The sequence below is a fragment of the Leuciscus leuciscus genome, assembly GCF_965113295.1.
Source record: "Leuciscus leuciscus genome assembly, chromosome: 7".
NCBI classification, from domain to species: Eukaryota; Metazoa; Chordata; class Actinopteri; order Cypriniformes; family Leuciscidae; genus Leuciscus; species Leuciscus leuciscus.
The window spans coordinates 31,868,617-31,885,393 of NC_138731.1; the positions used below are offsets into that span (position 1 = coordinate 31,868,617).

General features: G+C 36.4%; 1 protein-coding gene across 1 annotated transcript in view; it reads right to left on the reverse strand.

The window, feature by feature from the left end:
• Positions 1-16,777, reverse strand: part of satb2 (SATB homeobox 2) — a 43,750-nt gene that overhangs the window by 20,983 nt on the left and 5,990 nt on the right. Inside the window, exons 2-3 of the mRNA XM_082175147.1 lie at positions 12,185-12,400; positions 8,451-8,633 (exon numbers count right to left, since the gene is read on the reverse strand). Coding sequence (XP_082031273.1) covers positions 8,451-8,633; positions 12,185-12,356 — 355 coding nt within the window. The 5' untranslated portion in view covers positions 12,357-12,400. The remainder of the gene's footprint in view (positions 1-8,450; positions 8,634-12,184; positions 12,401-16,777) is intronic.

Below are 16,777 nucleotides of genomic sequence, written 5' to 3' on the forward strand. Positions count from 1 at the left end.
CAGGAGTCGATTAACCCCACTTGATCTCATTGTGCCACAAATTTGTGTAGCATATTTCCATGACATCATCAGAGATGGCCTCATGTCAATGATGGCTGTAATGAAATCTCAATAAGAGAATAAGTTAGGAGGGGCTCCACTCCACGGAGCAGGCAGCTCCAAAAAACCAGAACCAAAGCTGGCACATTACATCATCACACCAGCACCTACTTACAGCAAAAATCAACATTAGAGGGTCTACAAAACATGATGATTGAAAGACAGGGAACAAGGAGTGATTGAAAAGAGGGGATTAAGGTAGGTGGGAAACCTACATGATTTACTGCATATGGTGAAATATATGATTATACATAAGATTTTTAAGTGACAAGGAAGCATAGTGGGAAATTAGTCATATATTTATCATTTGCAAAATAATTTAGACTATCTGTGGGTTATTGCATCAAACATTTTTGGAAATCACACATTTCGGAGGACTTTGTTTCCTTATTTCTCGTTTTCTGCTGTGCTTCCTTTTGTGCTATAAAAGCAGACAGCAAGGAACAATAACACCAATGATAAGGCTTTATCTATTAAATACTTATCAGGTCAGGAAGAAGCATCTATCATGCATACTGAGGGCCACACAAATAACTACGGGCCCAAGGGGCGCCTGTGGATCTTTTATAACCGAGGAGTATATATAGGAAGCAGGAGCTCGTCTAGCGCATCGCAGCCTCTGACAATTACGTCCACCCCCAATCCCCCCCACCCCCCACCCTCCATTAATGGGCCGTCATAAACATAGGTCAATGATTGTATGATTAACCCAAATTGACTGTTATAAATGCCTCTTGTCGTGCAAAGGAAGAGACGAGCATTTATGGCTGAGGAGTAATCTGTAATCGGGGTGTCATTGTGAGACAAAGCCATATTTATGAACGATGCCATCTGATTGTTTTGTAAATACTCCAGGTAACTAAGGCCATCCCACAATGACCTGGGTGAAGGGACGTCAATTGCTTCCCATTTTAAAGGGATAGTTCGTGCAAGTATGAAAATTCTGTCAGCATTTACTCATGTTATTGGCAACCTATATGACTCTTTTTCTTCTGCAGAACACAAAAGCAGATATTTTGAAGTATGTTTCAACTACAGCTCATGCAGTGGAAGTGTAGTTCCAAACAACATTGGACCTCACTGACTGTTATTGTGTGGACAAAAAAAGAAGAAGACATTTTTAAAAATATCTTATTTTGTGTTCCAATTAAGAAAGAAAGCCATGGTTTGGAATAACATGAGGGTAAATGAGTAGATGATGATAGAATTTTTGGGTTAACTATCCCTTTAATGGTTAATGAGAAATGTTTTGATGTGTTTAAATATTATTAAACATAATACAAATGACAGTAAACTACCAGAAGTCAAGCAGTGATCATCTTTTTAGACTTTTTCACTTTTTTAATGTATTTTTAGGGCAATTTCAGTGCATTTACCTTCAAATTTTCTTCATTGACATAAATTATTGAAATTATACTGAAGCTGAGGTTAAAAGATCAGGGTGAGGATAAAACCTAAGCAGCAGTGGCATCTACTGAGGGTGCCATAATTTTTTTCCAAGAACCACACTGTGCTATTAAAAATGAATTAGCTGAATCTATTATGCCCTCCGCTCTATTTATTTCCAGATGTCGCAATCATTGTCAAGATGCGCTGTACATGTAAACTGGACCCTGTGCTCACTGCATTATTAACCGTTTTCCAAACACTGCACACGTCCGTAAACACTTTTCAACACGCACTGCTCGTGTGCATGTGCGGTCAATGTACATCCCTTGTGCGAATGTATATATTCAACACATCCGACAACAGGACGTGAACCTGACAAAAAACCAAGGGTGTGCAATGAATAGATATACAAAACACATCCACAAACACTCGCACAAAAGTATTTCCCATGGTCTTAAGAGGGACTGACTAAAGCTGTGAAAACTAAACAATGCTAATCACATTACTATCCACTAAATGAGACCCAGACGCTACCCAGCTTCCCTCTCTCGCTCTCTTACTCTTTCTTCTGTATTTTTTTTTTTTTGTGCTTTAGGCTGTTTGTGTCATCTGAAGAGCTCCAGCTGCTCAATCACACACAGACATGCCGATGGATCACTTACCTCCATCCAGACACTATATTGCCATGCCAGTGCTGCCACTAAAGCCTGATTGAATGAGTTCATTTTGGACAGAAACTGTTTTTGTAAATTAGCAAGGGCTCCATTGTTTCTCTCAGTTCAGTGTTTGTGTTTTGACTAGAGATAACAAGACATTCTGTGTGACCCATTCCACCGCTTTCTTCCCCTATTGGCTGATTGCTTCTTATGTGGGAGCTTATCAGTGTCAGAATCTAAACAGGGCCAATGACCTCTGTATAATATCAGTCTTTAAATGCAAGATAATTAAAGTGTACCTAAAGTATACTTGCAATAGTTCCACTTTAGCACAATCAGATATAGTTCAGCACTATTTCCGGATAACTAAAGTGCATTAAGTACAGAATTAGTTACAATTTAGCAGACTTTAAGTATATAAATTTAGTATAGCAAAAGTACAATTTCAGGGTATTTATATTAAGTACATAAATATGTAAATGTGTTTGAAGCATACTTAGCATAAAATAATGTGTTTCAAATACATTTTAGTATATTTATTTGTGACTAGGGTACATACAAATAAAAGTTTTTTGCAAAAAAAGAAAAGTGTGCAGTCAGTAAAATATTTGGGCAAGAAATATGGTACAAAATAAAAATTAATTGTGCATAAATAAAGTTAAATAAATTAAATTATATATCAATAAAAAATATTGGCAAAACTATTAATACATATTTAATCAATATAATTACTCACAGGCTCACAATAATAACTCATAATAATTCACAGACATTATAAAACAGATTTATCCAGATTTATCTTGCTTCTCATACAGTATTTCTCATCAGCAGTGCTTAAATTCCTTCCCCATATTATTCTTGAGAAAGTGTGACAAGCCTTATGCTTTAACAGATGCTGTTTCTGTCATCCAAAAGTGTTTTTTTTTACATGAAACGGTAAGCATACTGTAATTGCTGTAAGCGTATGCATTTGTTTCATAATATTTAATATATAATTAAATCCATTATTTCATGCATTCATCTATTAGAGGTAGCCTACAATGTAAAAATGTGTATTTGATGTAATGTTATGTAAATTTGTTTATGTCTTTTTAAATGTAAGGCGCGAGAATGCGTCACTTTAGCGGAAATGACAAAATATTGCGTCGCCCCTGATGGACTGATGATGAGCGGACGTCTAACGAGGCTCTGAAAGTTGATCTTAAGTTTAAAATAAGTGTTGTCTCAAATCAAAGGGGACAGTAAAGAGGATTTTGTAAAACTAAGGACTCAAGGACCTCTTTTCATGACAAGCTATTTTCAATGCTATTTGAAGAGTTCAATGATTATAGAGGGAAGGGTCTAGTTTCGTCAATTGCTTCCAGTTATGATTGGGGGCAAAGCTTTCTTGTGTCAGAATTTATAATGGATTTGTTAATTATAGATTATTTTGTACGTCTCCAAGTGTGTTGGGCCCTAGACACATGATGGGCCGTCCCTGCTGGTGACCCTTGTAACAGCAGTGAACTTCTATCCTCTGAGACACAATCTTCTCGTCTTTGTTCTAAAGGTATTTGTGGAGATGTATTCCCCAGACAGTGAATTAAAGAAGAGAGGCAAGTCAGACAGATGAAGACAATTTGTGTGATTGTGCCCCGCCCACCTTTAGATCTGTCCTCCTTCTTCAAGTCTGTGTTTATATTACTGGTTTTGCTATGATTTTTGAGGAACGCTGCTGTTTTGTCTTATTGTGCAATGCTGAATGAATGCCCACCGCAGACGTTTTGAGTATTCAAGACATATAAGACAGATGATTCAAACTTTGAAGCATCAAATAAGACTGAACTGAGGTGCTCTAAATGTACTTTAAAGGGATAGTTCACCTGAAGATTAAAATTAGCCATCCTAGGTGCATATGACATTCTTCTTTCAGACGAATACAATCGGAGTTACAAATGTCATATACACCTAGGATGACTTGAGGGTGAGTAAATCATGGGCTAATTTTCATTTTTGGGTGAACTATCCCTTTAAGTTATGCTCTAAATGTACTTTAAGTGATCCATTTCAATTGCTGTCGAACACTTCAAAAGCCCCGAACGTCAGTGACTTTACCCCATTCACATGTTCAATGTTGAACAGACAGCTCATTGCAACCAATCTGAAAAAAAAAAGAGCCCTGTTCCAATAAAAAGCAGTAAAATGTATGCCTATTTACAGTATGAGCTAGCATCATACAGAGACTGTGGTAATGTCATTAATGAATCATTTTTAACTTGGAAAGACTCTGTTCCTTGTCATTTTCCTCCTCCAGTACAAACCATTGTTCCCATTGCCACATTAAAATTCCTCCTCCCAGTGCTGGGCTTTCATGTGGTTGGCTGGTGGCTTGGCTAAAGCTTATGTGTATCCATCCATACACACTCACACACACAAACGCTACCTCACACACAGTCTGAAAATGTTCCCTAGCACACATACTCTTTTCGGCAGAGCTAGTTTGGATAGATGCAATGAACTCCTAATGCTTGCTGCTCTGAATGACTTGGCTCCATTGAAGGGACGCCCCACTCGTGAAAACCATCTCTATAGTGTCATTATCAATCATTAGTAATATACACAGGAAAAAATAAAACAGGAACGACAGGCCTAAGAAATACTTTCAGAATGTATTATGGTTTTGGTTTTACTATAATATCATAATATAAGCATCTTACATCTGTTATGATATCAGATTTTTGAAAAATGTCTTGGTGCTTTTTGTACATACAGTGAAAGTCAATGGGGTCCAATGTTGTTTGAAAGAAGAAAGAAAAATGCATACAGGTTTGGAAGGACATGAGGGTTTGAAAGTCTGTCTGGGAAAGACATGGTTGTCAAAAATTAGATAGAGAGGTAAAGACCCCTGGCAACAACAATGATGGAACTGACTTGTTTCTGATTGGCTGCCAGGTGTGTCAGATGGCAGATGGAAAGCTTACTCACTTTGGTCATAAATCTAAGTAAATCAAAGGATTCGTTGAAGACTGAGATAGATCATCACCCAAAAAATTCTCCTGTAATTTTCCATGGTAAAAAAGCATACAGGTTTCGGACAAAATGACACAAATTATGTCAGAACCTTCATTTTTGGGTGGCCTATCCCTATAAGTAAAGCATTTCTGCAAATGTCCACATTAAAAGTGGGAATAAGTTCATTATCATTACTCAAAGAAGTGACGGTTTGGCCTCTATCAGGCAACAGAGCGTATTTTCATCAAAATGCCCCAGTTCGACCTGTTGTGGCTGGATGTCAAACGTGGCAGCACAACAATGCGCTAGTGCTGTAATCCATCACCACTGTTAATTGTCTGAAGCCTTAAAGTACAGGTCTGTCCATACAATTCTATAAAAGTACTCAGACCCTTATAATTGAAATAAACAATATCTCCCAGTTAATTACTGGTCAGGCTAATTAAAGAAAGGCAGCGGTGCTGGGAGAGGAGCTTAAATATACCACTACGAGAGAGCTATGCAGGACACAATTCAAACAGGGAGAAAATAGATGGGACTCTGTGTAATTTTGGTTGTGAACCGCAGAGGAAAAAATGTATAATTTAAGCCAGAAATTATTCATTTAACATAAACGCTTGCTTTAAAAACAAAAAGTATTCATTTGAGAGGAGAGCTCTCCCTCTTTCCTTCTATCGCTCATTCTCTGCTCATTTTAGGTATAAACTGAAGTCAGTGCATCTTGCTAGTGCGCGAGCGAGCGTTCTTTTAGCCGTATCCCTCACCTTTTCTTTTATCTGGCCGCATCTGAACTGATGACTGTGAGGGTGTGTGGATTATATTGAGTCTAAATTGTTTGTTTTCCACTGCTGTCCTCTCCTCCTCCGTGTCCTTTTGATATTGTTTTGCGACCGTGCAGAGGTGACCTCTTGTGTTTCTGCGTTCAGAGGAGCAGAGCGTCTGGGACTTCCTTACAGATGTGGCGCCATTGTGTGGGCCAGACAGGACTATTCTGCCTTTCCAATCATAATGCCGCTTCCATCAATTTGCATACTTGTTTATTTTTATAGCACATTACGGTATTTTTGGAGGTTACACAAATGGCTTTAGGAGTCGCTGTGTGGGTAACATATTGATCCTGTTTTTGGCTCTTCAAAGGAATCTCTAAAGGGAGTGCTTTGAGTGAATTTAAAGACACGCTGTTGACCTGCGAGTGACTAATGTTTTTTTTTTCTTTCTGTTTTCGTTACTGTTTATATTTAGTTGTCACAAAAAGAGAAAGGATGCTTATTTAACATTATTTTGAATAACAAGCTGCAGTCGCACACAAACACAACCACGCAGCATTTAATTTTAAAAACTACAATCACTACAAAAACGTAGCAGACATTTCATCAGCCTGACTTAAACGATCATTTAATTAAAGGTTGAAACGTGGCCTTCAATTTTCGCTCTCTCTTTTCTGACAAAACTTTTAAAAATCCTTTCAATAAAATGCAGCACCATCAAATCACACAACAAACTTATTTCTAGTCAGACGTACAGAACGTGAACTGTGACTACAAAAAAACAAGTTCAAATAAATGCCAAATGCTCAACCTATGAAGTAAATCGTGATGTCTTTTGTTACCGTGGATCAACATGAAGTAATGACTGTTTTAAATTTTCTTCATACTTCACAGAATACAAGTAAACTCTCAATCTTCTGGGAGATGACAATCATGTGCACAACAATAAAGTAAAGCATTATATTGCTTCTTTGGCCCACATACTCATAAACATTCTCCATATACACACACAAACACACACAGAAAATAGACACTAAGCGAGTACAAAGACCTCGAGCAGACACAAACATGCATTCCCACAAAGTTACCACATACACACAAATACAGTTCACACGCATCTTTTTGTGACGTGAAAGTACCACATTCTTTGCCTCTACATTTCCTTTGTTCTTGTTTAATGAGATTTTCAGACTGTCTGTTATTCAGTTATGTTGAGCAAAAGCCCTTCCTCCTCATTGTTCTCAGACACATAAGCCCAAAACAGTATATTCTCCTGTCAACATCTCCACAGCCAGAGCTCCTCCCAGCACTACTTGCCACTCTAATAGCTCTGAACTGTAATGTAATGGCATACTAGAGTTTTACTCCCTGCATACTGTGCAGTGCATACTGTTCCATACGGTATACTGCCTAACATACTGCCTAAAATAGAATGTGAAAGAGTATGTATTATGGAATGATTACACATACAGGTAAAATGCATGTTTAATTCAGGCATCTAGTGATCATAAATAAATATAATTATTTAGCATTTTGGTATCACTTTTCTGTAAGTTCCATTTCATTCACATTAGTTAATGCATTAGGTATATAAAAAAAATTTTTTTTTTTTAAATGAACAAAACTTTTTACAGCATTTACTAATCTAGGTTCATTTAAATTTCTAAATAAACATAACATTATCATTTTATTTTTAATAAATTAACATGAGTTACTCTAATGTATTATGAATGAATGCCAGTTAACAACAAACTGTATATTTGTGAATTAATATTAAACTAGATTAATAAATATTGTAAAACAATATATAATTAAGATATAAATATATAATATATATATAATTAAGATATATTTTTGTTATGCCTATCTCATACATTATCTAGTGATGATGAATGAATTGTATTGTAAAGTGCTTCCTGAATGAAAAAGATAAAAGAATACTTTTAAAAAGTGCACGTATTACTGAAAGAATATAATTTAAATGTATCTAATTAAGTGCAAACTGAATGTAATGCTTTCGGACACATAACTACATGATAATTGCAATTAAATGAAAATGTGTTATAGTTTAAATTAATTAAATTCAAATTCAATTGTCGAATGTACTGACAAGCATTTATAGTAAACTAAAGTATACCTTAATGTCATTTCTATTGAATGAAATTTAGTACATTTAAAATATATTCATTTTCAAATAACACGCTACAGTTAAAATGATAATTAAGTACTTTACATTTGAAATGATTACAAAATGTACTGTTTTAAAAGTATACTTAAGTCACAGAAACAGCCATGAAAGCCAAGTTACAAACTTAAATGGCCTTTTATTTAATTAATATTACATTAACTTTTATATATATATATATATATATATATATATATATATCGATTAAATAGTAAATCAAGATAAAATGTTAAAATATCTGATATTGCTTCTGGTTTGTCACACTGAAAATGGAAGTACAATATCTTTTTCCTTCTTTTTTTTTTAATGAAATTGTAGATGTAAATTCAACAACTGTGTTGAACTGGGCACTTTTGAACTCACCATGTGCCTGGGCTGCAGAACTATGGGAGTAGCCAAGGGCGAGAAGTGCAGTCTCAACAAGCTGAGTGAAAAGGATGTCCTTCCTGACCAGCACAAACTCGGCATGTTCCTCCCGGCTCTCTCCATCTGATATCATCCCTCCATCCATCTGCTCCACCACGCAGAAGACTGGAATCATCAGACCTGCAAAACAGTTTTTAAATATTAAATATTTAAATATTCAAGTTTTTTTAAAATATATTCCATCCACTTCTCTATTTCTCGATCAAGTGTATATAGCATAATTTTGAATAGATGCCACGTGCTGTTCACGAGAAAAGTCTTTTCATTTGAAATCATTAATGATTAATAGGTTCATCATTGCATTTGAATAAGGTGGACAGGGTCAATCAGTTGTCCACCGGCCCATGCAAATACTCAACATGGACAAACCGTCCAGATTGTGTATCAAACCAACCATCAAACCAGCCACATTATACTCATTTAAAGCTATCATTTTTTATGATGCCTCCCTCCACTTTGTCAGGGCAGCTGAGCTGATATCTCCTCAAGTCAACGAACTGCGTGCTAACGGCAGGGTCACTTAATAAAATTAGTTGCATGAGCCTCCAACGGATATGCAAACGTTTCTGCCTTGTTCGAGGTTACGGCTCATTGCGCTGTAACTTAACACATTATTTTAGTAGTGTTGACTTTGTTAACATTTAAGTAAAAAACGTTTATGATTAACCTGTAAAATATGTTGGCAAGTGATTTGGTGGGTACAGAGTCCCGTCTTTTAATGGGATGTGGGGATGCATAGTCATTCACGGCTTGTTGAGAAATAGTACGCAGTACCTAATGATGCCTGAAAAACACACATCCAACCCAAGTTACCTGGTTAATCTAGGCCTAACCAATCTCCGTTGGTTTGTTCAATTTCCCTGAAGTGCTCAAAAGCCTTCAGACTATTAATTAATACCCCTCAGAAATTATAGGCTGAAAGCATTAGGCAAAATCCCAGTTGTACTAATAAGAGCAGAGCAGTACTAAACTCTCTCTCCTAATTTATACACACACACACACACACACACACACACACACACACACACACACACACACACACACACACACACACACACACACACACTTCCATACAAATACATATACATTTACGCATGGCTCCCAGAGCCCCTTGGTTTAATCAGTCAATTCCTATATTTCTATTTCCTTTCCATTAATCACCCTGGCTTCCAGTTCAGAATGCTCTTGTGGAGTGAATTACAGACCAGGGGCCGGTGCCAATTCAAGTAAGTGAATTTCCCCCAATAGGGAAATATAACTGTCAACACACAGCAGCTCCCAGCAGTCTCTCTCTCTCTCTCTCTCACTCTCTCTCTCTCTCTCTTTTTCTGCTAGCTCCCATGGGCTCATCTCTGTATACCCTGTATGAGTACAGTTTCATCACAAGATAACAGCATGTGTGCGAAGCCCGTGTCTGACTCATTTTTATGTGTGTGTGTGTGTGTATGTATGTATGTATGGGTATATGTTTAATTGTGCTGCAACACTCACTCTTAGTAAGTCTCAGTGTTTGATTGTCTGTTTTAATGAGCTTTAATACCAGAACATATTTTTTTTACTTCTGTAGGAATGTTAAAGTATGTCATTTGTTAGAGTTATAGACTTATAAGCATATCTGTGGACTATACCGTTACTATAATTACTGCGTAATTGCTTTAAACTGTATATAAAAATGTGACACTGCCATTGACTAAAGTAACAATATTAAATATTTTGAAATATAGCATTCTGCAAATGAACATTTTTAAATCAGCATTTTTGTTGGGTTCCCTGAAAGAATAGATAAACAGCCTATACAATTTTTATATTTTTATCAGCCAGATAAAAGCAAAATTGCATTAGATAATAATAATAATGCTAATCATAAAATATATATTGAATTAACCTCATTTTTAAGTTTATTGTTATAGTTTGTTTTTAAGTTCATTCCATTGGCAAATTGTTTTTTAATAATTTGCTAAAGAGGCAATACATAAGATTTATATTTTCTCTGAAAAACAGACAGAGATGTCTTGTGCAAATTTGCAAGTAAATTAACTTTGTTTGACATGCTTTAGCTGGACAACAAGACAAAAAAAAATAACAGATTAGGGATTTTTAGCAATCCAGGCATGTGTCTGAGTGATTTTGATTCCATGTCTGACTTGTGTGTGGCCCACTCTTTATTGTTCCATTGTGGTTTGGAGAAGACTGCTTCAAGACAACCTCTTATTAAAACTAACCATTCGGCCCATCTGCCAGGGCACAGGAAGAGAGAGCCCCACTACTTTCCTGCTCCACCTATTCCAAAAAATTCTTAAGAAAAGAATCTATTGCCATAGATATTTTGTCAAATCAAATCTGCTTCAGAGGTGTACTGCAAATGATACTCATACATACACAGAGTCGTGAACAAACACACAGTATGTGTTGCTTGGCCCCTGAGAAATATCTAATCTATATCTGATATGTGGCTTTATGATTGGCTGCACACATTGCTCGCTGTCAAGGTGAATTACAGCTTGACCTTGATGACATTTTGGCCCAATGCATAACATCAGGGATTACAAAGTGTGAGTGATGATAGAATATAACACTTGTGCTGTGGCTGTGTGTTGTTGGACACAGACGGCATGTTTCCTGAGAGGACAATATGTAACAGCTTTATTGTCAGAACCACTTTACCTTCATGTGTAACTGTATGTGGGTTTGTGGACATGATAATGAAGCAGTCACAACAGTATATATTGGTAGTGTATATATTTGTATATATATTTAAATTAATTTGTCAGACCAAAGGACTATTTAATTGACCTTTGTTTCATGAGTTTCTCTGAGCATTTTAGGAGAAAATAAAAGTAGAAACAAATGAGATAATTGTTAATAATTTGGCATTGATAATTTTTTCATTTTCTCTGAGAATCATGAAGCTTGATAATGCAAGTCCAATAATAAATATATCTAGAAAAAGAATTGCGATATCTGACTTGTCATTTATTTTTGGGAGAAAATCTAGATGAAAACCAAAATTAAAACAGTTCATGTCCATGTTATGTGTCAACTACCCGTGTGTAAAAACATATTTAAAGCCATTCAATAATCACAGCTATGACCAACTATGTGGCAATTCGTTAGGATCACTGTAATCAATATGACCCTCCTTCTGATACACACGCTACTGTTGCAATCAATAACTGGCCATGGGGAATAAATCAGCACTATATAGTGCTACTTAATTCACTGAGCTTATAGAGGCCACAACACTCCTGTGAGCTGAACGACAGTGGTGTATGGGATTAAATTGATCTGCATCGTGCACTATGGGCGGCTATTTTAATAATGTCCGATAAAATTGAAAACCAAGCTGAATGTGTAGCTAGATGTGCTGTTTGATGTTTATTCACCTAAAAAAAATTCTATAACAATTATATCACTAATAAAAAATATATATATTTGTTGAAGCGGTGGTGTAGTGGTTGGTTAGAATCTGTGTTCCAGGGCAGCACATTGTGCCATGGTGCAAGTGTGCGTGAAGCTGGTTTGAATTTGGCCTGAAACATGTCCTGTTCCCCTCTCTCTCACCATTATTTTCTCTCTTTCTCCACTTTACTACTATTTAAAGAGGAAAGACTAAAAAAAGGTAATATGATATAATAGAAATGGAGGGATAGAAAAGGTTGTGAATGTCTTACCGCTGAGAGGTCTCTGTGAGGCCCCATTGTGGCGACTGCGGTGACCTGTAGGACTGCCATTGAGTTCCAGACGGCCCATCTTTGGTGGGGGGCCACCGATATCAGGACTGCTGCTCCCACGTCGCTCGGGGCTCTCCCGCAAACGAGGGCTCTCTCCGCCGCAACGCTCCATCCCCCTCCACACTACAGAGGGAACACCAGCCAGAGGATAAGGACCTGAGACAGAGAGGGAAAGAGTGAGAGAACTAATGAAAACAGTATCAATGCATATGCTTTTTTTCTGAACATCATAAATTGTATATCCAATAACAAAAATGAGTAGGTGTTAGCTTAATGGTAAATGCATGGGTGATATACGTTTTTCTACAATACAGTCGCTTTGGTACATTTCTCAGATCACAACTGAAATTCTCATAACTACATGTTTAACCTCCACATCATCTAGTCACTTGTGCACATCATTCTTTTGAACAAATAGCAAATGCTTTGGTTCATTCATGTAATTGATTATGCACAATTGTCTGCTGTTTCCTACATTATCAATTGCTTTTGTCATGTTGATCAAAATATATTATTACTGTTTCCCTGTTGAAGTCTTACCCCTCAAAACATCTAGGCATTAGTTCCTTGCATAAGTCATTAAATGCAAAATACATTTCAAAGACTAGACTAAGATTACATTTCTTAGACTTCTGTTTTGTAATTGTGTCCTAAATTAACGAACTGTGGAGGTGAATTTTGAATTGACAAATGAAGGGAAATGTAAAGGGCTAGATCAACCAATGATCAACTAGTTCTCTAAAATAGCTCAGAGGTGCATCTCATGAAGCTTCATTTGGCAAGCATACACGTTTAGACAGAGCACAACACAAGTGTTACAAATTCTGACAATGGAAGAACTACAAGGAAACAAAAACGGGTCAACAGCCGGGAAGAAGAAGAGGAGTAAGGATGTGTAGTGGAAGGGTACGGAGGCAAAACAGTGGAAGAGCTAGAAGAGGCCAAGATGTTTCTGATGAAATAAGCACCATTATTTTGGACCAAGTTCTCAAATCATGACCTCACAATGGTTGAGGCGGGTCAAAAAGTACAGCTGAATGTTGGGAGAACAACTGTGTCCTCAATCATTCAAATGTTTGTAGACAGAACCGGAATGTAATCAGACAGTGTTAACTATACTGTAATACTGTATACTTACTGTAATGCTGTTGTATATTCAGTAAGTCTACTTGCATTTTACATTATAGAGTAAATATACTTTATTGAGACAAAATTTGTGTGTGTGTGTGTGATATATATATATAGTCCTCTTTTCCTTTGAATCGCAATGACATGACACTGTAATTTTTTGACAGACCAACAGTAAAAGTGTTATACTGTTATACTGTACACTGTTATACTGACAACACGACTAAGCATTTTGACTATCTTGTTTGTGAACAATGACACATGGACTTATTCTGATGGCACTGATATGTTCATTGACATAAAAACTTACTTTTGAGAGATTAACTAAGGATTTTGAGAAAGTCACAGGCTTTTGCAGGTAATCCATTGTGTGGTGCTGTTTGTACGAATTGTTTTGAGAAATGCACTTAAACTGGTTTGCAAATCTTAAGGATGATGCCAAATGTACCAAAGCGACGGAGAGATTTTTTTTATATAAAGACATACTAATAAATTACAGTATGTTCTGTGTTTTATTTCCCATTCATGGTCAAATAAAAAATATCACATATAAAAAATAAATAAATGGGTGTATTCTCTCAAATCTGGGCAGACTAAATCGTAAAACGTAAATATAAAATGTACTGTAAGAAATTAGGATTCACCCCCCCAAAAAATGTTTTGGTCCTCAGCATGACCATGATAATGATTCATCATTTTGATTCAATAAATCATTAATTGAGTCCAACCCTAAAAGGAATCAAATCAGAACTTGCTAAATAAATAAATTGAGATTCTGAAAAAGATCTTATTTGATTCTTAAAAGACTGCATACAAATGATGACTGAAATTCGATTAGCATTTTACTTTAAACAATTTTAACAAGAAAACTCACACATCGCTAACCTTTACACACAAACTGAACAGCTGCTTCTAACAGACAACAACACAAGGACATCCAACTCAGTGTCCCAAAATACAGGGAATAGTTTAAGAGGACGCTGGCATCTTATCAAGACTATCAGCAAACAGAGAAGCTGAGACCCAGTGTCTAGTTCTGCTTCAGCGTCTACGGGGAACGTAAACTGATGTGTGTGTATATTTTTATGTGTAGCCAAAATGTCAGACCTCTAGACAAATATACTATATGAAAGCAAAGATGCTCAAAACCTTTTTAGGAATTATTAAGTTACTTTAAGATGTTCAAATGATATCTGTATGTGTGTGTGTACGCAAACGTAGTATTTTTGAATGCACGTGGATGTCTGTCCACATTTGTCTGAGCCAGGGATTTCCGTGGGGACAATTTCCAGAGGTCTTTGTTTTACAGCCAAAGCTTTAATATTGGTAATGTCCATCAGAGTCAGTGCCAGGCTGTACTGAGTCCGTGCCAAATGTTAAAGACTAGAAACATACAGTACTCTCCACTTGAGCGCTTTCATTTGCATATCACTTATACAGAGGGACGATAGATAGATAGATAGATAGATAGATAGATAGATAGATAGATAGATAGATAGATAGATAGATAGATAGATAGATAGATAGATAGATAGATAGATAGATAGATAGATAGATAGATAGATAGATAGATAGATAGATAGACTGATAGATAGTCCACCTTCTCTGCTATTCTCCTCACAGTGGTTATGCAGAAAACATCAGTCTCTTCTCTGGACTTGACGAGAAAAACATCATTATGGAACATAAAAAAGTCCAATGAGAATTACAAGCTGGAGCTAAATTTTCAAAATGAATAATAAATTAAAAACATTAGCCTCTGCGTGATTAGAAACCTAACTCTGGTCCAGAAATCAAGTGTCTGAATTCTTTACAGTTTAATAAGCGGGTGGGAGGGAAAAACACTTTAAAAGCATTTGAATGGAAAGAAATGTGTTCGTGTGCTGCTGAGGGAAGAACTGATGGTCCACACTGTACTTTCACACTTACGCGCGCACACAACAAAGAGATTTACAGAGCCTTTGAGACAGTTTAATAAAGCTCAAGTGTGAACATACTCTACAACAATGGACATGCATGCTTATGAAAACACTTGCATATTATATACAAAATTAATAGCATCCATTAAACACAGCTTTCCAATTAAAACTGACATTCCCCCAGTGCATATGTAGTCATTACCTCTCATTTCTGTTGTACTCATCATGCCAAAGTTTTTTAAAATGGCAAATCTGAACTGCGCTGCATCTCAATAACAATATAACAGATACAACGCGCTGCTGTGTAAGATCACTGTGATCCACTTCAACTCTATGAGGCGAACAGATCTGCTTTTAATTAACAGCTCGTCTGTGGGCTTGCCCATTAGACTTGCAGTCCCAGGGGTAAAATAAAATCTCTTCACAAAGTGTCTCTAGATGTTTCAGAAACTTGCACAGAACCAAGCAAGAAATCTAAAGAATGAAACCGCAAACGGACACAATGTCCATTGTGCTTGATGTGTTCACTGCCTTAAATGACTGAGAGCTTTTCATCTGTTTGCCTACAAGCTGCTCTGTATTATCAACCCTCAAAGTCTTTTATCGGTCTTAGTTCATCTGGCACTGATGGGCTGTCTTTGTTCTTTTCCTCACTGGGCTTCACAGGTTCAAACCTGTCTGATTTTAATGAGTCTTCCGATCCCAATCAAGAGGTTGTCTGAATCTCTTCTCCAATCTCTATGCCAATCGCTCTCTCTCTCTCTCTCTCTCTCGCTATCTCTCTGATCCTCCTTCACCCCAGCACCAAATATTTGATGGGTAGATAAAACCAGCTCTAGTGTGTCTGCCGTCAATCACGTACGAAGATGACAATGGCTATGCAAAGATGGTGCTGTAAAAGTTTCTTCTGGTCAATACACACCAGCTGTGACAGATCAATACAAGCTTATTGAAGAGGCACACTAGTTATAATATACTATTTTGGATACTTATGCAAAAAAACTACTGTGATTCAAAGTTTTGGAATTCATTAACTCAAGCGCAAGGTGAAATAAATTGTGTGATTAAGATTGTAAAAGCCCTATAATTCAGCACTAAAAGATCTCATTCAGATTTTGCTGACCTAATGGTGAAATGGCTTCTTCAATGCTTTATCAGCAGAGAGTGTATTCCTCTATTTCATCAACAGACTAGAGATAAATTAGTTGTTTGTGTCTAAATTAAAATGAACTAAATTAAAATGAAATATTAGAAAACATACATTGGAGAGCTGTTAATAAATTAAATTTAAGTTTCGTATTCAGAGAAATTATGTTCTTAAGTTCTTAAAGTGATTGTTCACCCAAAGAATTTAAATTCGGTCACCACATGCTGATATTGAAAATATTTCGAATTCCCCCCTCCCCAAAATATATTTTTTCTGTTCCACAAATGAAAGTCATATAGGTTTGGAATAACATCAAGGTAAGTAAATGATGACTTTTTA